This window comes from Thalassophryne amazonica, chromosome 8, assembly GCF_902500255.1.
Source record: "Thalassophryne amazonica chromosome 8, fThaAma1.1, whole genome shotgun sequence".
Classification (NCBI taxonomy): domain Eukaryota; kingdom Metazoa; phylum Chordata; class Actinopteri; order Batrachoidiformes; family Batrachoididae; genus Thalassophryne; species Thalassophryne amazonica.
Window position 1 is genome coordinate 29,603,638 of NC_047110.1, and position 24,318 is coordinate 29,627,955.

Consider the following 24,318-nt stretch of genomic DNA (forward strand, 5'->3'; position numbering starts at 1 on the left):
AATTTGCACCACTTTATTACCAAAATTGGTACAACTTTAACTTTTGACCCCTGTACAAACTGAAATTGACCTTTATCATCATTCTTGCTGTTTTTACCCCATATGTTCATAACATTGTCAGATGGTCCAAACTATACTTTTTTGGAATCTTTATGATCAGACATATAATGTGATATAGTTTTCAATATGACTAGAACATTTTAAAATTTTGACCCTTGTGTAATTCTTTAACTGACCCCGACCTGGCTGCCTATTGAGATTTAGGTGGCTAATGTGCTTTTTCAAGAGTAATGTCTGAGTATTTGTGCCAAATATGGTGCTTGTTTCACCATTTGAAAGATTCCTCTGTAAATATTCTGTTATCTAGTTGACTATTCAGGATCTAAGACTGTTGAAGAGCTCAAAGGAATGACTCATAATGAAAGATAAAAGGAAAATATTAACAGATGTAAACTGAGGACTTCACTTGAGATGTGCTCTGGGTCTGAGAGTAGTTCATAAAGTGTAGTTGGTTGATCTTAAACTCTGCTGCGCTTTCTAATAGAAGCTCACAAAGTCAAATGTCATAACAGTGGACTTCCTTATGTGGCCTTCATATATATTTCTAAATTGCTGTATTTCTGTTGTGACTCTAAAAAGGAATGCTTATGCATGTTCATTATGGATAAATATGGCATCACTGTCCCTGGTTGTTTTTGTGCCTCCCCCTTTAAAAAAAAATATAGAACCACCACCAGAGAAGGACTTGAAAGAATCTTTTCAGGCATGCTTAGCTCTACAGTAGGATAAAGTGTGTGTGTGTGTGTGTGTGTGTGTGTGTGTGTGTGTGTGTGTGTGTGTGTGTGTGTGTGTGTGTGTGTGTGTGTGTGTGTGTGTGTGTGTGTGTGTGTGTGTGTGTGTGTGTGTGTGTTCATAATGGATCATGTTGAAAGGGGCTGAATTTCTTTATGGTGATTCAGTTTTCATCCTGGAGTCGGCCATAAGTGATTTTGAGCAGGACCTAAAGTGTTGAAGAGGCGCCATCAAGAGGTTACATGAGGAATAGCAGGAGATGGAAAAAATCATGCTGTTGGATGTCTACAGAGCAGGTGACTCTGTGGGATAAGAGATGGATGAACAGCACACAGTGGTTTGATTACAGGTGTGTGTGCTTCAAATGACCCGTCCGTATTCTGGGACAACACACATCTGTGATCTCAGTCAATTCAGCTGTAAATGGGTACTGGCCTTGGCTGGGGAAGTAACCAGTGATGGACAAGCATCACATACAGGGGGAGTTGTAGACTCTCATCTCCTTCATGCTATGTAATCCAGGGATGACATCTGGCCTGAGGACTCTTGAGGTGTGTACAGGAGTACTACAGCTACATGCAGTGGTTTTCAGATAAATACTGTGAACCATAAGACTTGGAGATTCTGTTGGGTTGTTTTGTTGAACATTTCTCATTATTTCACAACATCAACATCTTGACCACCATGTCTCCTGGTGTAGCTCATTCTTTAAAAAAAGTTTTAAATTAAAAAGCCACTCATTCATGTAAAGAAGCAGAACACACACAGGTCATTCCATGTGAAATCATCCAGCCTGAGGCACATTTGCCAAGTGACCCCCTCAGATTAAAAAAAAAAAAAAAAATCAGATATAAATCTATCATTATAATGAATTTTTATGCTACAGTAGGTTTTTACGGAAATTTTTCATGTCTTACTCGCTCCAGACCGTGTCATCATTGTTCATTGAATCTTTAAAGAAAAAAATTCATAATTTAAAAAAAAACTAAACTTAGCACCAAAACCATTTTCATACCACATCATGCTGACATCTGTAACATTATGTGGTGCAAATATGAAAGAGCTGAATTACTATCAACATGGTCAACTATAACCTTGAAAATGGTAAAATGTCAAAAGATGACACAGAAAAATGTCATTTGTAGCATTTCTGTTTAAAATGTGTATATAAAAGTGGGATGTCCTTCTAAACATACGAGGTCTATTAGATAAGAAACCGACACTTTTATTTTTTTTTTAACTATATGGATTTGAATGACGTGCGATTACACCAATCATGCTTGAACCCTCGTGCGCATGCGTGAGTTTTTTCACGCGTCGGTGACGTCATTTCCCTGTGGGCAGGCCTTGAGTGAGATGTGGTTCAGCCCCCTTGGCTGAATTCCTTTGTTTCACACGCTGCTCGAGACGGTGCGCGTTGCTTTATCAAAATATTTTCTGGACCTGTGAGGGATATCCGAGTGGACACTATTCGAGAAATTAAGCTGGTTTTCGGTGAAAAGTTTAACGGCTGATGAGAGATTATGGGGTGTTTCTGTCGGTGTAAGGACTTCCCACGGAGCGGGACGTCGCGCAGCGCTTCCAGGCGCCGTCGTCGGCCTGTTTCGACCTGAAAACATCCTAATTTAAGGCTTAATTCACCCAGGACGTCGTGAGAGAACGGAGAAGATTCAGAAGAGGCCGGCATGAGGACTTTATGCGGACATTCCACTGTTTAAGGACATTTTTAATGAAAGATGTGCGCGCGCCGCGACATGAAAAACACCTCCGTGTTGAAAACCATTTGTAAAATTCAGGCGGCTTTTGATGGCTTTCAACAAGTGAGTATCTGAGAAATTGTTTAACAGCTTGGGCATGTTCCAACTTGCCCGTTAAGGTTTCCAACGGAGGTGTTTTTCCTGTCGTGACCCCCCGCGGTCGGGTCTGGCCCGACATGCGACTCTGCCCGCACGTTCTTTCATTGCAAAATGTCCGTTAACAATGGAATGTCCGAATAAACTCCTCATGCCGACTTCTTCTGAAAGTTCTCTGTTCTCTGACGACTTACTGGGTCATCAGAGCCTCAAATGTGGAAGTTTTCAACTTGAAACGGCGAGACGCTGCCGCCTCGAAGCGCAGATCGCCATCAGGCGCCGTGGGCCGTCCTTACGGCGACACTACCAGACCAAAATCTCTCATCAGCCGTTAAAATTTTTACCGAAAACCAGCTGAATTTATCGAATGGTGTCCACTCAGCTGTGCCTTACAGTTTTGAAAAAATTTTGATCAAACAAAGCAGCAGTCTCTGAGCCATTCCTAAACAATGAAAAAATAGACAAGAGGGTGGGCGACTCCTCACTCAAAGACTGCCCACAGGCGAATGACGTAACCGACAGGCGTGAAAAAACTCTCGCATGCCCACGAGGTTCTATGTCTGATGTAATCACACATGATTCAAATCCATATGGTTTTTGAAAAAAATAATAAGGTCAGATACTTTTCTAATAGACCTCGTATATTGACATTATAATTGTGCCAAATATCAACTCTCCATCGTGCACATTTATTTTAGTAGTGATGCTTATAAAATGGGGAAAATATTTGCAATTACTGGTTTTTGGCCCTTTTGTGGCCTCTATTGTGCCAAAACTAGTGAAGATAGCAGAAAAATGACAGCATTTTCTGATTCTATAGGAAAAGTTGGCCCTAGGCAGCAAATACCAGCTCCCCACATGCAACACACGACCTGCAGTAAAAGCTCAAACTTGGCCAAAACCGAATCACCCAAAAATTAAGGAAAAAAAATTCCATGGGCTGTTTCAATTTGGTTTGACCTATGGACCTAAAACTTCAGATTTCTCCATTATGTTGATGGATAAACATTGGTGAACTTTTTCATAAAAATCTGAGGGGGTCACCCAGCACCCCTGGATGATTTCACATGGAATGACCCACACATTGACACTTCCACTTGTCACATAAACTGCTGCTTTGATGAAACTGATCTTCTGAATAAAAAGTAACTACAGTCTCTAACGTCACTCTGCTGTATCTCTTCTTCCATTTTCTTGGCTTAAACTAACCTCAGTTTTGAATTTTCAATCTCAAGCATGGTGTGGCAAACTCACCCGCATATCTACAAGGTCTGTCCATAAAGTATCGTACCTTTTTATTTTTTTCAAAAACTATATGGATTTCATTCATATGTTTTTACGTCAGACATGCTTGAACACTCGTGCGCATGCGTGAGTTTTTCCACGCCTGTCAGTGATGTCATTCGCCTGTGAGCACGCCTTGTGGAAGGAGTGGTCCCGCCCCCTCGTCGGATTTTCATTGTCTGGAAATGGCGGAATGAAAAGGACTTTTTTTCCATCAGAATTTTTTCAGAAGCTGTTAGAGACTGGCACCTGGAAACCATTCGAAAAATTTATCTGGCTTTCAGTGAAAATTTTATGGGCTTCACAGAGAATAAGGACTTTAACTACAGGTTTAAGGACCCCTTTAAGGATGGTCGGTGCGCCGCGCTGCGAGCTGCGATGATGCGGCACAAACCACTGGATCATTTCTAAGCTGATGGCTCTGTGGATACGAGACCGTCGTGTGCTCTTTCTCTGGTTATCACAAGACCTGGACATCAGCCATTTTCCGGCAGATTTCACTTTTAACAAGAGATTTTGTCATGGAAAGCCGCGCGGAGGCTTCGCGCGTCACGACCGATTCGCTGATGAAGCGGAACACCTCCGTTTCATGTCTGACGTAAAAACATATGAATGAAATCCATATAGTTTTTGAAAAAAAATAAAAAGGTACGATACTTTATGGACAGACCTCGTAACTTGCCAGATAGGGAAAAGTTGATCAGACGTGCATGATACAGTGATAGTGTATGGTTTGTCTCTGTAGATGTGAACGACTGTGCTGGACAGCCATGCCAGAACGGTGGCACCTGCAGGGACCTGGAAGGTGACTTCAAATGCCACTGCCCCTCTCCTTATGTGGGAAAACACTGTCAACTGCGTACGTGAGCAGTCAGTACTTAAACATTACACCATGTTAAAATAAATAAAATCATATTAGAAACTATTAGAAAGCTTTAAGGAGAATACAACTTGTACATTTTGTCTGTAGATTTGAATGCATCAGCTATTGATCCATCCTGTATGTCTCTCTCTCTCTCTGTCTCTATATCTCTCTGTCTATCTCTGTCTGTCTCTATCTATCTCTCTCTATATCTATATCATGGAGGGGTCTGAAATTTTCATCTTAGGTGCATGTCCACTGTGAGAGACATAATCTAAAAAAAAAATAAAAAAATCCGGAAATCACAATGTATTTTTTTTTTTATAATTTATTTGTATGTTACTGCTGCATCTCAGCACATGTGCACTGCGCACATGAAGATTCACCTCTCAGCTGTGGCAGCAGCTGAGGTGATCACATCTGCACATTTCACACCCATGTCTACAGCAGCAATAAACATCTGAGAGGTGCAGCGCGCTGTTTATTGCTGCTGCGTACATGGACATGAATGTCTCTGCAATGTTGTTTTTTCACAGGCTGATCAAACACACACACACACACACACACACACACACACACACACACACACACACACACACACACACACACACACACACACACACACACACACACACACACAGTGAGGAAAATAAGTATTTGAACACCCTGCGATTTTGCAAGTTCTCCCACTTAGAAATCATGGAGGGGTCTGAAATTTTCATCTTAGGTGCATGTCCACTGTGAGAGACATAATCTAAAAAAAAAAATCCAGAAATCACAATGTATGATATATATATATTTTTTTTTATCATTTATTTGTATGTTACTGCTGCAAGTAAGTATTTGAACACCTACCAACCAGCAAGATTTCTGGCTCACACAGACCTGTTAATTTTTCTTTAAGAAGCCCTCTTATTCTGTACTCTTTACCTGTATTAATTGCACTTGTTTGAACTTGTTACCTGTATAAAAGACACCTGTTCACACACTCAATCAATCACACTCCAACCTGTCCACCATAGCCAACACCAAAGAGCTTTCTAAGGACACCAGGGACAAAACTGTAGACCTGCACAAGGCTGGGATGAACTACAGGACAACAGGCAAGCAGCTTGGTAGAAGACAACAACTGTTATGATTATTTATTAAAAAGTGGAAGAAACACAAGAGGACTGTCAGTCTCCCTCGGTCTGGGATTCCATGCAAGATCTCACTTTGTGGGGTAAGGATGATTCTGAGAAAGCTCAGAACTACACAGGAGGACCTGGTCAATAACCTGAAGAGAGCAGTCACAAAGATTACATTAGTAACACATGATGCTGTCATGGTTTAAAATCCTGCAGGGCAGCAAGGTCCTCCTGCTCAAGCCAGCACATGTCCAGGCCCATTTGAAGTTCACCAGTGACCATCTGGATGATCCAGAGGAGGCATGGGAGAAGGTCATGTGGTCAGATGAGACCAGAATAGAGCTTTTTGGAATCAGCTCCACTTACCATGTTTAGAGGATGAGAACAACCCCAAGAAAACAATCCCAACCGTGAAGCATGGGGGTGGAAACATCATACTCTGGGGGTGCTCTTCTGCAAAGAGGACAGGACGACTGTATTGAAGGGAGGATGGATGGGGTCATGTATTGTGAGATTTTGGCAAACAACCTCCTTCCCTCAGTAAGAGCATTGAAGATGGGTCATGGCTGGGTCTTCCAGCATGACAATGACCCCAAACACACAGCCAGGGCAACTAAGGAGGGGCTCCGTAAGAAGCATTTCAAGGTCCTGGAGTGGCCTGGCCAGTCTCCAGACCTGAACTCAATAGAAAATCTTTGGAGGGAGCTGAAACTCCAAACCTGAAAGATCTAGAGAAGATCTGTATGGAGGAGTGGTGCTGCAGTGTGGGCAAACCTGGTGAAAAACTACAGGAAACGTTTGACCTCTGTAATTGCAAACAAAGTCTACTGTATCAAATATTAACATTGATTTTCACAGGTGTTCAAATACTTATTTGCCGCAGTAACATACAAATAAATTATTAAAAAAATCATACATTGTAATTTCCGGATTTTTTTTTTTTTTTTTTAAGATTGTCTCTCACAGTGGACATCACCTAAGATGAAAATTTCAGACCTCCATGATTTCTAAGTGGGAGAACTTGCAAAATCACAGGGTGTTCAAATGCTTATTTTCCTCACTGTATTGTGTATACAGTATGTATGTATGTATGTATGTATATATGTATGTATGTATATATATGTATATGTGTGTGTGTGTGTGTGTGTGTGTGTGTGTGTGTACACACACACACACAGTGCATCTTGAAAATATTCACAGCGCTTCACTTTTTCCACTTGTTGTTACGGCCTTATTCTAAAATTGAGTAAATACATTTTTCCTCTTAAAGTTCTGCTCACAACACCCCATAATGACTGTGAATTTTTTTATATATATATATTTTTTATTTTTGCTAATTTATTAAATATAAAAAACTAAGAAATCACATGTACATAAGTATTCACACCCTTTGCTCAATACTTTGTTGATGCACCTTTGGCAGCAATTAAAGCATCAAGTCTTCTTGAATATGATGCCACATGCTTGGCACGCCTGTCTTTTTTTGCAGCACCTCTCAAGCTCCATCAGGTTGGATGGGGAGCATCGGTACACAGCCATTTTTATTAGATTTTTCCAGAGATATTCAATTGGATTCAAGTCTGGGCTCTGGCTGGGTCACTCAAAGACATTCAGAGTTGTCCTGAAGCCACTACTTTGATATCTTGGCTGTGCGCTTAGGGTCATTGTCCTGCTGAAAGATGAACTGTCGCCCCAGTCTGAGGTCAAGAGCGCTCTGGAGCAGGTTTTCATCAGTGATGTCTCTGTACATTGCTGCATTCATCATTTGCTCAATCCTGACTAGTCTCCCAGTTCCTGCCTCTGAAAACATCCCCACAGCATGATGCTGCCACCACCATGCTCCACTGTAGGGATGGTGCCTGGTTTCCTCCAAACATGACACCTGGCATTCACACCAAAGAGTTCAGTCTTTGTCTCATCTGACCAGAGAAATAATTTTTTCTCATGGTCTGAGAGTCCTTCAGGTGCCTTTCGGCAAACTCCAGGCAGGCTTCCATATACGTTTTACTAAGGAGTGGCTTCTGTCTGGCCACTCTACCATTCAGGCCTGATTGGTGGATTGCTGCAGAGATGGTTGTCCTTTCGGAAGGTTCTCCTCTCTCCACAGAGGAATGCTGAAGCTCGGACAAAGTGACCATCAGGTTTTGTGCCTTGAGACAATCCTGTCTGAGGTCTACAGACAGTTCTTTTGACTTCATGCTTGGTTTGTGCTCTCACATGCATGGTCAACTGTGGGACTTTATATGTGGACAGGTGTGTGCCTTTCCAAATCATGTCCAGTCAACTGAATTTACCAAAGGTGGACTCCAGTTAAGCTGTCGAAACATTTTAAAGACGATCAGTGGAAACGGGATGCACCTGAGCTCAATTTTGAGCTTCATGGCAAAGGCTGTGAATACTTAATGTACGTGTGAGTCCTTATTTTTTTGTTTTTAATAAATTAGCAAAAAACTCCAAACTTTTTTCATATTGTCATTATGGGATATTATGTGGACAATTTTGAAGGACAAAAAAAAAAAAGAATTTCATCCATTTTGGAATCAAGTTGTATCACAACATAATGTGAAGATAGTGAAGCCCTGTGAATACTTTCTGGATGCACTGTATTGAGTAAAACACACAATCTTTTTTAAAATGAAGCTATTTCTATTAATGGTGAAATGCCTTGAAGCGCATCAAGAAGTCCAGTTACTGTTGAGTGAACTTAGATTTCACACTTGGCGTATGAAGTGATATTGAACCTTCTACCTCTCGGATCTTCAGGCTGCATTTCCCTGCTCGGCATGGAAGGAGGGGGCATTGCAGAGTCCCAGATCTTGGCCTCATCTGTTCGATACAGCCTTCTGGGCCTGCAGCGATGGGGCCCCGAGTTAGCCCGCCTTAATCACAAGGGCCTGGTTAATGCTTGGAGTGCAGCAGCACATGACAGGACCCCATGGATAGAGGTGAGTCCACAGATGCAATGAAACATCAGTGGGTACACTCTTAAATAATGGAGGTGATGGTCAAGTGGTTTAAGCAGGATCCTGTGTTCAAATCCCTGTCAGACTAGAAAATTACTCAGGGCCCTTGAGTCTTGCATGGCAGCGGCCTGACATTCATGTGTCTGTGAATGCGAGTCATCACTGTAAAGCACTTTGACCATAAAGGCTCTATATAAATGCAGTCCATTTCCCATCTAAATAGACTGATACATCATATGCACATTAAGTTGTCTAATAACTACAGTATTTTATTTGAGCCTTGTTTCTTGTAGCACTCCTGTATTACAAGTGGCCTTATTGTTAAATAGTTTTACCATTTATCACATCATTATGTTATTACAATGTATATAATTAACATCACTCTACACAAATTGTGTAGAAAGTAATCTGTGGTGAATGTTTTAAAGAAAGAACTGATTCTGAAGTACAAATTGTAATCCTTGATATGTTTTCTATTTGCATATTTCATAAATCATTAATGATTCTTCTGCAAGAGCTTATCATTTCTTCTGTGCAGTTTTTGATTATTCATGGCATCACAATACTCATAATCATGATTTGATACAGGCCCTACAATAGGATTATCACAGTATGTGAGGTACCTTTCCACCCCTAGTTTTGAGATTTTTTTTTTTTTGTGCTCTTGAAATGGTGAAAATTGCATCAACTCCTGTCTGTTCTCATTCCACAATAACAGATCAACATGCAGAGGAAGATGCGATTTACGGGTATTGTAACACAAGGTGCCAGTCGTGTGGGAACAGCAGAGTTCATCAAGGCCTTTAAAGTGGCTTCCAGCCTGGATGGGAGGACATACACTGTGTACAAAAAAGACGGAAAGAAAAGTGAACATGTGAGCAGATGCAGTAATACACTCTGAGAAAATTTGGCAGGAAAGAAGAGAAGCAAAGTAGTTCATTGGATGTTGGGAGATCAAAAGCTACTATAGGGACTGTAGATTATCAGAACCTTCTTCCTCTGAGAAGAAATTTAAAGACAAAATCAAATTATTTTTTGGGTGGGGTGGTACTTCATATTGTGATATTTAACTGTTAACCATTGTGTTTGCTCATGGGTTTGTAAGTTTTGAAACCTGCCTGTGTGTAGCACCTTGGGCCAGTATGTATTATGGTTTTGGTGCTGTAGATTGTATGGAAATTATTTGAAATGCTGCTGTTTAGAGTATAAAATTCATATTATAAATAGTAACCAATGCAGTGTTCTACATTGTCACATTTGATGGGCTCCTCCCTTCTTCTGTAGGTGTTTGTGGGAAATGTGGACAACCATAGCACCAAGACAAACCTGTTTGACCCTCCAATCATCGCACAGTACATCCGGATCATCCCTGTGGTGTGTCGTAAAGTCTGCACCCTGCGTATGGAGCTGGTGGGCTGTGAGCTCAATGGTAAACTCACACACTCGTGCAGCACAAATTGCACATATGTGCACAAAGTTTACTAATGATTCAAGAAAACTCTTCCAGCATTGTCACATGGAGACATTTTGTTCTGCAGGAGAGAAATTACTTCCAGAGAGGGAAACTAGTTATCTAATTACCAGTATTTATTTGCTATGTTTCCTCGTAAATAGATTCCAGTCCTGTATTAAGTGACTGATCCGAATTCAAAGGATGTTATCAGTTTTGCACACAAACATTCAAACATGGAAAAAAAACATGGAGTCTTATAAATAACAAACATGTTATTTCCAAGATGATCCAAGAATGTATCAAAGCTATTTAATCATATTTTGCACCAGTGTCACGTACAACAGAATTTTTTTCCCTCCAATTTAATGTAGAAGATGTGATGATCACTTTTCCCATGAATATTGTCTCATCACGCCACCATTCTCTTTGATGTTTTCAAGTGTTCTGTAATGAAATGCATGTCTGTTCATCATGAACCTTCATCACAAGCCTGTTTCTCCAAACTCACTGGCACGATTATTCACCAGATGTTGATCTGTCTCAGTGTCCAATATTGATAACATCCATGTCTATTCTTCTTTCAAACCTGCTGCAGTTCTTTAATGGCTGCACATCTGCTGTATTTGTACCTTCTTTTTTTTTTTTTTTAAAGCTTTGTCTCATTGCTGTTTGGCTTCAGGTCACAGTATGTGTTTTGTTGGTTGTAATTAAGTACATATGTACATACTTGAAAGGATGCTGAGATTTTAATCCACTCTTTTGTGACTTTGGGTTATCGTAACACCGTTATATCTGGTCTGCCAAAGAAGACTTTGGCAGACCAAAGGTGTCCATATTGTTCAAAATGTAGCAGCTCACATCCTGACCAGAACCGGCAAATTTGAACACATCACTTCTTTGCTGGCCTCTCTTCATTGGCTCCCCATTCAGGTTAGAGCAGGTTTTAACGTGGTCCTTCTTACCTACAAAATTGTTAATGGTTTAGCACCTTTGTAACTGTCTGACCTGGTGAAGTTGTACTTGTCTGCTTGTACACTCTGCTCCCAAGATTCTGGTCTTCTGAGTGCCAAAGGACCACAAAGATTGTTGGTGAGTGACTTTTTCCTACTGTGCACCAACTTTGTGGAAGAGCCTGCATCTTGACATCAGGCAGGTTACAGATAAGCAGGATTGGGCACCTGCCTGACTATGGCCCTTCTCCCCCCAGTGGTCAATTTAGACGGGTGGCCAGCTCTAGCAAGAGTCCTGGTGGATCTGAACTTCCATTTACAGATGATGGAGGCCACTGTACTCATTAGGACCAGCAGGAATGTTTCTGTACCCTTCCCCAGATTTGTGACTTGAGACAAGCCTGTCTTCAAGGTCTACCGGTAATTCCTTTGACTTCATACTTGGTTTGTGCTCTGACATGCACTGTCAGCTGTGGGACCTTATATGTAGACAGGTGTGTGTCTTTACAAATCATGTCCAATCAACTGATTTTACCCCAGGTGGACTCCAATTAAGCTGTAGAAACATCTCAAGGATGATCAGTGGAAACAGGATGCACCTGAGCTCAATTTTAGAGCTTCATGGAAAAGGCTGTTAATACTTATGTAAATGTAATTTCTTAGAATTTCATTTTTTATTTTTTTTTATTTTAGCTAATTTGTAAAAAATTTCAAACTTTTTTTGCATTGTCAAGGTATTATGTGTTGACGTTTAAAGGGGAAGAATGTGAAATTCATCCATTTTGGAACAAGGCTGCAACATAACAAAATGTGGGAAAAGTGAACTGTAGTGAATACTTCCAAATGCACTGTAATATGGCGGTTTCATATACAGACTTAGTTTTTTTAAATTTATTTATTTTTTTATAGAATGTTCCTATTCCTGTTAATCTTCTCATTAGCAAACTGGGTCTGTGCAACCTTTATGGGACTCTTTAAAATGTAACAAAGGGCAGTACAATAAATACCCAGTATTGTTCAAATATCAGGGGTGTAGGCAGATAGGTGGGCTGGGATATTGTACCTCAGTGAAGGATGTGTGTTCCTTCATATATAGTTGTTTAAAAACTGCCAAACGGATATTCATACTGCATAGTGAAGCAGAGCGAGCCAAAATAACATGGTGGATACAGGGGTTTGTTAAAAATGCTTTTCACATTGAGATGGGGTATTTTTGTAACATTTTTCATAAGAAAAAACAAGATGTGCATCTCAAAGGTTCTGCATGATGCATCTACATTTGACAGATCCTTCTAAATATATACATATATTTAGATGTATTTGAGGTCTGCATGTGGAAGGACAGTGATTGCCTTGGTGGAGGTATACCTATAAAGCTCTCTTTGTAGTTTATTAGTAGTTTGTGTCAAATCATTGAGCAACAAAACAAAATGTTGTAAGATTTAAAACTGACATAAAACCATATGATGTAGGGCTGAGGAAAATGACTTCTATTCAATATCATGATTACTTCAAAGGTTTACCTTGGTTACAGTTAATGAATGGCTATTTTATAGATTCAAATTCAGTGAATAATGGCACACTTTGAACCTGCAGTATTGTCACTTTAGCAGCCAGTATTATCATCATTATTTTAAGACATGTCAGAGGGATGCATGAACATTATGCTAGTAAATGCTTTTCATCAGTCATAAAGAAGTGTGTACCGAATGGTCCTCTGTGGTTAATCTGTGTGGAGTAGGTAGTTTTCACAAACTGAGTGACTGTGCAACAAGACTAGTGAGGGAAGCCACCTAGACACTCATGACACTGTGCAACAAGACTAGTGAGGGAAGCCACCTAGACACTCATGACACTGTGCAACAAGACTAGTGAGGGAAGCCACCTAGACACTCATGACACTGTGCAACAAGACTAGTGAGGGAAGCCACCTAGACACTCATGACACTGTGCAACAAGACTAGTGAGGGAAGCCACCTAGACACTCATGACACTGTGCAACAAGACTAGTGAGGGAAGCCACCTAGACACTCATGACACTGTGCAACAAGAAGACTAGTGAGGGAAGCCACCTAGACACTCATGACACTGTGCAACAAGAAGACTAGTGAGGGAAGCCACCTAGACACTCATGACACTGTGCAACAAGAAGACTAGTGAGGGAAGCCACCTAGACACTCATGACAACGTGCAACAAGAAGACTAGTGAGGGAAGCCACCTAGACACTCATGACAACGTGCAACAAGAAGACTAGTGAGGGAAGCCACCTAGACACTCATGACAACGTGCAACAACAAGACTAGTGAGGGAAGCCACCTAGACACTCATGACAACGTGCAACAAGAAGACTAGTGAGGGAAGCCACCTAGACACTCATGACAACTTTGAAGGAATTATTGGCTTCTGTGGATGTGAATGAAGAAATTGGCCTTAATGCACCTTTTGTCTGTTGCATCACCAGTCTTCTAGATCTTCCTGGTGGAGTGGAACAGGATTTTATTAAACACTACTTTTTGGCTGCAGTTTGCTAGAAGGAACCTGGAAGACTTGAGCCTACATTTGATCTTGTTTACTTGTCCTCACTGTGACTGGTGACGTGAGATACGCAGGCTTGTGACCAGAGAATCCTCTGTCTGATTCTCCCATCAGACAGAATAACTCACTAAGGACCCCTTGAGCAGGGTCCTTAATCCCCAAGTTGTTTTGGTGTGCAGTTGAGCACCTTGCATGGCAGCATCGTGACATCTGTGTGTGTGGCTTCGTTGTAAAGCGCTTTGAGTATCTGCATTAGATGGACGTGATAAAAATGCTGTCCATTTAAGGTGCTTCTACCTTTGCATGTTGCATCTGTCACCTTCTTTTGCAGTCACTGTTTATTTGCTGCCTCATGTCATTGGCTGGCCTGGGCTGCTTCATGTTTGTCCTCTGTCCATGTTTTCTTTCTTTCCATTCTTTTTTTCTGTCTCTCCCTCTCTCTCTCTGCCCGGTCTTACCTCTACAGTGTATTCAAAAACTTCAGGTTGTTCCGAGCCGATGGGCATGAAGTCTCGGCTGGTGTCTGACCGCCAGATTACAGCCTCGAGCGCTTTCCGCACCTGGGGTATCGAGGCCTTCACCTGGTACCCCCACTACGCTCGTCTGGACAAACAGGGGAAAACCAATGCCTGGACTGCTGCCACCAATAACCAGTCTGAGTGGCTGCAGGTAACGGAGGCAGGGCGGGGCTTCAGGAGGACTGTTAAAAAAAAAAAAAATGTATTGTGCTTGACAACTTAAAGGGCATATCTCTCTCAATCAGCACTATCTTTTAAAAAATTAGATACCAGATTACTAGTCATTATGTCCAACTCCTTAACCTGTGCAAGTCCTGATGTAGCTCATAAAAATAGTTTGAAAAATGTACACACAGAACTATTTTTAACCATAAATGTGACGTAACCTCAAGTGCTGACTATTACTTGTCTGCAAGTCACTCCAGCTGTGTCCACTTCATAACTTAGTCCAGTACACACAGCCAATCTGGGTTGGGTTTTTTTTATTTTTTTGGTCTCCAAATGTAATTTGGCTTTAATTTGGCTTTCAAACCAAATTCTTGTATTTTGCAATCAACATAAGTCCGTCTCACTTTTGTAACCTGCGGTGCATTCAGAAAACAACGAAACATTACATATGTCTCAATAAGACTGAATAATATGATTACCTTACATAAAAGTGATTTCGGTGAATTCACTCCTGTTGTGTTCTCACACACACACACAGCCATGTAGAATTATTGTTCCACTATGTGGCAGCGTCCATAGAAAACCGCGTCCTTTGGTCATCTGGTGCCACAAACAGCAGGGATCAGGCTAGCGCTTAGCTTAGCCTAGCCATCAGTTTAGCTCAGCTTGGGTAATAACTCAAAAGGCTGGGAGCTGGTTCATGTCCCAGTTGTCCTGTTAAGAAGCCACTCCTCATCATCTTTCTGTCCAACTCAGTGATCGCAGAAGCGGCTTCCTCAGCGAGACTAACTGGTGTCGCCGCGCGTAGCATGTCATGACTTTGCGGCACAAACCACAAACACGGCCGGTTCCAAGCTTTTGGGAGAGCTTTAAGAATATTCTCCTGACCACACGAAAGAAAAAAAGGATAGAATCCATGGTTAGATCCTTGTTTTGAAGACCATCCTCATGCTGTGGTCGATCAATCAATCAATCAATCAATTTTTTTATATAGCGCCAAATCACAACAAACAGTTGCCCCAAGGCGCTTTATATTGTAAGGCAAGGCCATACAATAATTATGTAAAACCCCAACGGTCAAAACGACCCCCTGTGAGCAAGCACTTGGCTACAGTGGGAAGGAAAGGAAAGCTTCACTTCTGCTATTTGTACAAGATGCGATATAAAAATACATACCTATCAGTTTCCTCCTCAAAATATTATCTTGGGAAAATCTGTCAACCTAATAAGCAACACTAGTGACTACATCTTTGCAAAATACACATTTTAACATATTCACCATCAAAGTCCACAAAAACACTAATTTCACACTGAAAAAAAAAAATTGTTTTTCCACATTCATTTCAATTGAGCGTCTTGATAGGCATGGCCTGAGATGATGTTACCAAAGTGAATTTTTATGTCCTCAGGTGGACCTAGAGTCTCCAAAGAAGATCACAGGAATAATCACACAGGGGGCCAAAGACTTTGGCTGCATCCAGTTTGTTATGGCCTTCAAAGTGGCCTCCAGTGATGATGGACAGTCGTGGACCATCGTGAAAGATGAGACCACCGGGCAAGACAAGGTCTGTTCAGTTGATCCCACAAACATGTATGCAGATGTTTAATCCCAAAAATATCAGCCTCGGTAGTGAAGCTCTCCGTGTGTCAAACTTGTAGCTGTTTTTAGTTTCCACCTTGAATTTGTCGTGTATGAGATGTGATGTTGGGAATTGCTTTGAAGGTTAAATCTCTGTTCTCTTCCTTCTTTTAATGTTGTGCATGAAACATGACACAAAGCTAAATTCATTTCATTCCCCCTCCAACGTCTTCTGCCCGAGCAGAGCATTTTTATATCCATACAAATATTAACCCGTATTGAATTATCCAACATCAACAAATGCTTTGCACGTCTTTTTTTGGGACACTTAATTTTTAGGCATGTTGCTGAAATTATTTCTATAAATGGTCATTTTTTTAACCTTGAAGTTGTATGAGAAATGTCAACAGAAGCAAACCTGATTTATAAAGTTAAAATGACAGATGTTCCAAATTTATTGACTATATCTGCCCCAAATTTGGCAGACGTGCACATTTTCTTTTGCATCGACTTAGTTTGAAATCATCACTATGAAATACATTGATTTTACAAAGATAGAAATAGTTTTTAAAGTAAATGTCTCTCAGGATATGACAAACTAGCTTTGAAAACTCAGTGATGACTGCTTTTTGTACGGTACAATATGGGGAGGGCCACATTATGGGGAAAACCATATTAATTAATGTAATTAGTTTAATATTAGTTATTAGTTTGTAGCTGTAAGATCTTTGATTTTGTTGTGCCTCTGTTCAGATCTTTCCAGGTAACAGTGACAATAACGTCCACAAAAAGAACGTCTTTGAGCCCCCAATCTATGCACGCTTTGTCCGGATCCTGCCATGGGAGTGGCACGAGCGCATAACCCTGCGGCTTGAGCTCCTGGGCTGTGATGAGTAGCTCCACATTGAACCCGACGGCGCCCTGTCCTCTCTCTACCTCCTCACCCCCACTCTTCTCTTCGCTGTTTCTCCTGAGCCAAACCTGCACTACCTTGCTCTCAGCCAAAGGGGGCAGCAAATCACCACACCCAGGCTGGTTGGAGGTGGGAGATGTTACCCCTAACCTCTGTTCCTGAACTGATCACTTAAAAAAAAAAAAAAAAAAAAACATTAAGGACAACTCTATCTGACCCAGGGTCAGCTATTCCACCCTCTGGTTAAATGAAAGGTGATACATCGGCCACTGAGGTCAGGGGTAACAAGCCTGCTGCTGTATCAGACTCTGATCCTGGATCAGTTCTTCCTGGGACACTGAACCTCCACACTCCTCAGCTGGTGACACGTGCACAACATCCATGACAACAGTTTGTACGGGTTCTACAACTTAAACGCGTTTTGTCTCATGAAGAAATGCAGCATATGTGACGATACAGCGACATGTTTACTTCATCCTTCACCAAAAATCCACACATTTACCTGAAAACTCAACATACTGGGCAATAATCAAACTTCTTAAAGATTATGACTTCAGTCGTAAACAGGGTGCTTAATATGCATTAAAAATTCACAAGCAACTTCGCCATTGTTTTAATGACACCAAAAATACTCCAAGTATGTCACTGTGTGCTATAGTTTTAATATTTACCTGCTGTGGTTTTGGCAGTAAAACTGTTCTGTTCAGGATTCCTTTTGTATATGCTGGATGTTTGACTTATTTGAAGATGGTGACATAGAATTAATTCGTTACAGACGAGAACACGGTACAGTTTGTGCAAAAAAGAAAAAAACAAAAAAACTGAATCTACATATGAGTATTCTGTAAATGCTGAGCAGATTTAGGCCAAATCAGAGGAACACTGGCACTCTCTGATTTTTTTTGATCCTGTGGGTTTATTCGGGGAACAAACACAAAGAAGGTGTTTTGATTGTTTACAAATAACAAAATAAGCTATCAGTAATGTTACTTCACCATCATTTTAAGCACCACAAATGTTGCATCAACAATGGAGGCAACGCCCTCATGAGGAGACTCCAAGATGCACACACATTCTCGATTGGGGGGGGGGGGGGGGGGGGGGGGGATCAAAAAAAAAACTAGCCTCATACAAGAAAGAAAAAAACTGTTTATTCCAACTTTAAGGAAATTGTCATGAAGAAACAGGACTTTAAACCAAGAAGAGTGAAGATTTATGTTTTAAAAAAGCTTCAATTATTTAGTTGTACATTATCAGCTACATTTTTAAAAACAAACCCACAACAGTGATATTGCAGTATTCGTTTGTAGTTTCCTGCTATTATTCCAGTCATGTTGCAAGAGTTGTACGGTGGGTTAGTGTTGTGCTCAGTCTTGTCTGTTATTCAGTTTATAGTAGGATGACTTTTGGACAGAAACGGCTGTAGAATTGCTTTGAGTGTAAAAACCACCTCATATCGCAGTAATTAAAATTTTCTAATTTCTTACGGGTTCCTGCTAAAATATAGGTGATTTGTTAATTATTTGGATTGCACTGTACGCTGATAGAACAAGTGTCAAGGAGATGTCAAAATAAAGGTGGTTAAATGTCTCTGGTCGAAGCAAATCTGATGCTACTGAAGCGTTTAGCAGTAACTCGCACTCTCTCAGCCGCGCTTATACTTTTATTCTTTCTGTCACTTAAAGTTTTGGTGTTTGTTAGTGTTGGGAATTGAAAAGAGATCATTTTAAAGCTTTGTGCGTCGAAGAGCAAATGGAAAACATGACAAAGAAATATGGACTTTTTTCTATTTAGAAACCCGTCTTTCAGAGTGGTGCATCCCTAGCGAGTGAGGGTTTTTTTTTTTTTAATGAGAAGTGTTGGTCTGGATTTGGTTCCAGGATTATGCGGTCTAAATGTGCGACCTCACCGATAAGGCTCCAGGAGGGTAACCATATTAAAGCTGATTGTTACGGTTGCACTGGACATGTGACACGAGCCGTCTGCATCATCTGCTCCTGCTGCCCCGCTCTGTGTCTAAAGCTTTCACCCCATGAATAATGAATTATGGGCTTGTGCAATATATGAGTTTTGGTTTAATAAGAGTAAATCATCAGCATTGGGGTTTGTTTAAAAATGCATGGGGGCCAGCAGCACCGCTGAGGGGGTAAGAGATGGATGTCATATTTATTATTGATTCCTGAAACGGCTGCCCTTGTTATCCTGCACGTGTTTTATTGACAAGTGATGCTCACTTTAACTTAAATTGATTAGAATTTCTTAGTATTAGGTTTTTGGTGTTTATCAGCATTAAAGTTATTGTAAATATTTTCCCACCATTCAGGTATTTTATGTTCAAGCTGTTGATGGCATTGGTGTCTTTTATGAAGTTGAGGTTTTTCTTGGACTTCACAGAATGTTTGACTGGATTTGAAGGGTGTTTACTATTTTTTTTTTTTTATTATTATTCCAGTAATGTTTCTAAGAGTATTCCTTCATGTTTGGCCTTTGTATCCTAAAAGGAAGCCTAAATAAAGAAAAAGTAAACACTTTGGAGTGACTCTGAATCATGTAGCAGCATGGTGAAAGTTGTTTCAATATGTAAATAATTATATTAAATATTAATCGTAAGTTAATACGTTGTAGCTGTTTTCCATTTTAAAAGGTGGAGGATTAAACGGACAAAGGCACTGAGGGTCGTTTTGCCTGTTTAGCATTTAAACGCCCCACAGGCTTATAATCTCTCTTTGAACCACCAAAGGTATCTTCAGTTCATGTGTGGACAGACGTCCTCATCACACGCTAATTATAGTCTCAAAGTCACAATGAAGTCTAACAAATGTGCATGTGCGAGGTTCAGTGCGCACAGCTGCATGAAAATAATTTCATGTTGTGGCTTCTTTGTTTGACATCAATGTTTGTGCTCTTATTTCTGCACAAATATCGAGTAACATGAGCTTGCATTAACATATCAGTCTCAATTGATCTTCCCAATAGAATGGCTGCTTTTCATCTGCACCACCTGCTGGTTGTGATGTCAAGACCTTAGTGACAGCTGCTTTAAACAAAACTCACCAAACCTCCATCATATTCTCCTATTTTTTTTTTATTTATTTTTGGCTAATGTTATCTTTAGGCAGCTAACATTTAAACTGTAACTTAAGGCAAAAGTTGGTCACTACCTAATGTTGGCATTCATCTGTAGACACCTGATACAATGTTAAACAGAACCTTTGAAGCTAAGAAAGTGTATGAAACAAGTTAAACCCACCACACATTGGACCATAGATTTAATGAGGCAGCCAGATGAGAAGTTCAACGAAGGTTTAAGGCACCTTGATACTTGCATGAATTTGATCCCCGCACTATCGCGCAATTCGTTGTGCCAGTGTGTCCCGCTTTGTCCCTAAAGCCTGTGCCATATCATTTCGTAGCCAACGATGCATTCGCTGTCTGAACTTGACTGAAGAAACCATTCTCTCATAGCTCCCAGACTTGCAAGGAAATTATCTGCAGCTGCAGGTTGTCTAGTGCTCATCATGTGGTGGAGAACACATTTGGAATCTTGTCTCAAAGGTAATCATTTGTAACACACATATATATATATATAGATAGATATTCTTCATAATCTCAAGTTCGGATGCCCTGTGCACATTGACAGGCAGTCTTTTTGAATATTTTGTGCAATGTTCACGACTCGTTCACGCAACTGGTGTGAAATTTGACTGCCATAAATTTTGAACATTTCAAAATTTTCTTTGAGTATTGGCATGTTGCCGCACACAGTTTACGAGTTTGCTCACTGACACATAATCTTGCATGCCAGTGCAGGGATCAAATTCATGTAAGTGTCAAGGTGCCTTAAGGCAGTGGTTCTCAGATGTTTCCTGCAGGGACCCCCTTTTGTAAAAGAGACTGTCTTTGAGCCACCACCGCCACCAAACTATGACACACAGCACGTGACTGAGGCAAAGCGGCAACTTACCATTCATTTTGAGAGTAGCAGTTTTGCTGCAGCAGCAAGAGACAACAGTCTCTGCCACCAGCTAAGTGAGGCCACAATAAACTTGAAGTTTATTTTATGCTGAGCAACAAGGCAACTGCCAATCAAAGCGAATAGGCAGTGTGATGTCAGCTGGCAGCTTGCTTGGACAAAATAGACTGGAATTAAGGGGTTAAGGAACAAAGATCAGGTTAGGAATCACAGATCAGCATTAAAAAGGTAATCAGGCAAGGAATGGCATCAAAGGTCAGGACCTAAGATCAGAGTCAGTTAAGTGATCCATCACAATTAAGGTTTAGTGAATAGGATAAAAGACAAGCATAACAATTACTAAATTTATCAGAGCAGAAGGTTCCTGGTTCGCCCATTCCTCATGGATTATGGAGCTGTCAGGAAGGGCATCTGGCATAAAACTTGTGCCAAATCAACATGCACATCCATATGATTCACTGTGGTGAACCCAAGTGAAAACATAAGGCAAAAATAACGTAAAATAACAGCTCAGAAGTGATTATTCAGGGTCAAATTATTGCAAGGCAGGCCTGAGTTCAGAATCACAGTTTGGCAATCGGAAACAAATAAATACCAACTAGTAAGTTGCCTGTGGGGATCCATGGGCTCTAGATTGGGTAGTGTTAATAAAGTTGGTAGCTGACATTTTTCAAAGTTGGTAATAAATTACTCAGTTTCTATAATGATCTGGAATGGCGTGTGTGTCCAGAATGTTTTTAGGACCTTAAGCTGCGTTTACACATAGGTAGGACGCGTTACGAATGTCATATTTGTGTCATTCTTGGCACATTCCTGACATTCATAAGGTGACAACGCATCCGAATAGGTTTCTTAATAGTGCGTGTTGGTGCATGATATTCATAATTTTTGTGGAGCATGTTTTTGGCTGTCAAATCTGCGAATGGCATGCACCACCCTCATTTCACCTCATGCCGTGGAAGTTGCAACTGAGCTTTTTTGATCCGTCTTGATTAGTGGTGATCCTTAATAGAGCGTGACAGCATTCTTCTCTGACGTCCGCACAATTAAACCCTGCTGTACCGCATTCAGTTTCATTGCTGCAGTATGCTGAAGGAGGACAAAGACGCCAAGTCGGCTAAAAGTTTCGTTCCAATGCTCATCAGTGCACTCCTGCTGGTGCTGCTGCTGTGCCTGATGTTTGGGAAAACGAGCGAGAAGAGAGCCACATGGAGCTACACATCTGGCTCTCTCATCTCTTTCTTCTCTCTGCACCACTCCATGACACAGAGCCCAACTAAGCATGCTATCACAAAGTTCTTCTGCTGTGGATTTTGAGGAGAAAACTGGAGCAATCTGAATTGTTCAGCAGCTGATGGCAGGATGAATGTGTGTGTGGAGGCAATTCACAACGTGACAACATAACGATGCACTGTTGCATGCAACAACGTGCAACATTATTCTTGACCGTGCATAAGGGTTCCTGATAATTTGCCAGCAACATGTGCCATTAATCGTAACATGTGGTAACAGGTTGCAGCAGTTCCTGAGGACACCTGATGCCTCTGCCTCAAATCATCACATTCTTGATCAGTGCATAGAATGTATACTTAGTGGTATTCGTGACTTGTCGTCGTTAGACCTCAACAGCTTTTAGAAGAACTCAATTCTTTTATTTCCTGTTAATTGCATATTTTTTTTTAATTTACCGTCTTAATATATTTATAAATTGTTTAGGTTCTTATCATATACACACTATCAATATTTTATTTTATTACTTGTATTTTGTCATTTGATTTTTAAATGCACCATAATGAAAATAGGTTTCACTTTTTTTGTCATCCATGTATTTTTAACATATTTACAATGCTATTATGTACTTACATTGAGCATACTTAACGAAATCAGACACTCATGCTTTTAGAGGACGTTGCACTGAAATCAAAACCATTAAAATGTAGACTATTTGTGATGATCCGATGATCCACCGGGATTACTTCGTGCACTTCCGTTACCGGTTTCAAAGTATATGGCAGTCGCAACAAGCAGCTACGGAGACATCCGAAATCAAAGTATGTCCCAGTGTGCGCTTGAATGGAATGTAGCTGCTAATGTTAAGAACTGAGGCACAGATTGCTTCCAAAGTTTACACAAGTGTGATGTCGTGTTATGATTGGTTTTTAAGTGATAACAATTTTGATAGTCACAGTAAAAGCAGCAGCTCTGAGAAGATGTAGTGCACCTGCATGGCCATTAGTCATAAATGCAGCCTGTTAAAATCAAAATAAAACACTTACAGTGAAAAATAATCACATCTGTTATCATGTTGCCAGTGAAAAACAATGTCACGGAGACATTCCACGTCCATGTGCAAAGGCAATAACAGTTGACATGCAGGTTAAAACCGTTTATTAAGGGATTCTTCAACATTAATTCTCTTTAAAAAGTTCCTTGTAGAGATTGACAGTTTTATGACATTTGGAAGAGCCTATAAGCTTAATACTGCTTATATATTGTTCAAATTCAGCCAGGCGTCCATGTAAATTGGGGTCTTTTTCCTATGTAAAAGAATACATCCACATGTCCAGGCAGTCTATAAAAACAGTGTGGTGGAGACAGTCCACGTCCATGATCACAGCAGCAGTAAACCAGCATCCTGTGACACAAACAGCAGCGTGACCACACTTGTTTCAAAATCTGACAGGCTCCGAAAAAGTTAAGTTTTGGGGTGAAGTGTGTTTCCTCTGTAAATCCGAGCCGTCGCTTTAAAATAAAAGGTCAGAAGCTTTATCGGACATAATCACATTAATTTCGCTTTGTCTGTCAGCCATTGGGATATACAGTGAGGAAAAAAGTATTTGAACACCCTGCGATTTTGCAAGTTCTCCCACTTAGAAATCATGGAGGGGTCTGAAATTTTCATCTTAGGTGCATGTCCACTGTGAGAGACATAATCTAAAAAAATCCGGAAATCACAATGTATGATTTTTATTTATTTTTTTTTTATATATATATATATATATATATATAGATATATATATATATATATATAATTTGTGTTATATGTTACTGCTGCAAATAAGTATTTAAACACCTGTGAAAATCAAAGTTAATATTTGGTACGGTAGCCTTTGTTTGCAATTACAGAGGTCAAACACTTCCTGTAGTTATTCACCAGGTTTGCACACACTGTAGCAGGGATTTTGGTCCACTCCTCCATACAGATCTTCTCTAGATCTTTCAGGTTTGGAGTTTCAGCTCCCTCCAAAGATTTTCTGAGTTCAGGTCTGGAGACTGGCCAGGCCACTCCAGGACCTTGAAATGCTTCTTACGGAGCCCTTCTTCGTTGCCCTGGCTGTGTGTTTGGG

General features: G+C 40.6%; 1 protein-coding gene across 4 annotated transcripts in view; it reads left to right on the forward strand.

The window, feature by feature from the left end:
• Positions 1–19,529, forward strand: part of mfge8b (milk fat globule EGF and factor V/VIII domain containing b) — a 107,560-nt gene extending 88,031 nt beyond the window's left edge. For 2 of the 4 annotated variants that reach the window (XM_034175919.1, XM_034175921.1), the window contains 7 exons: positions 4,675–4,788; positions 8,682–8,863; positions 9,600–9,755; positions 10,166–10,310; positions 14,287–14,489; positions 15,916–16,071; positions 16,839–19,529. In XM_034175919.1, the coding sequence (XP_034031810.1) occupies positions 4,675–4,788; positions 8,682–8,863; positions 9,600–9,755; positions 10,166–10,310; positions 14,287–14,489; positions 15,916–16,071; positions 16,839–16,982 (1,100 nt within the window). In that variant the 3' untranslated portion in view covers positions 16,983–19,529. The remainder of the gene's footprint in view (positions 1–4,674; positions 4,789–8,681; positions 8,864–9,599; positions 9,756–10,165; positions 10,311–14,286; positions 14,490–15,915; positions 16,072–16,838) is intronic. The other 2 variants (XM_034175920.1, XM_034175922.1) reach the window with 1 other exon arrangement.
• Positions 19,530–24,318: the final 4,789 nt, after the last annotated feature.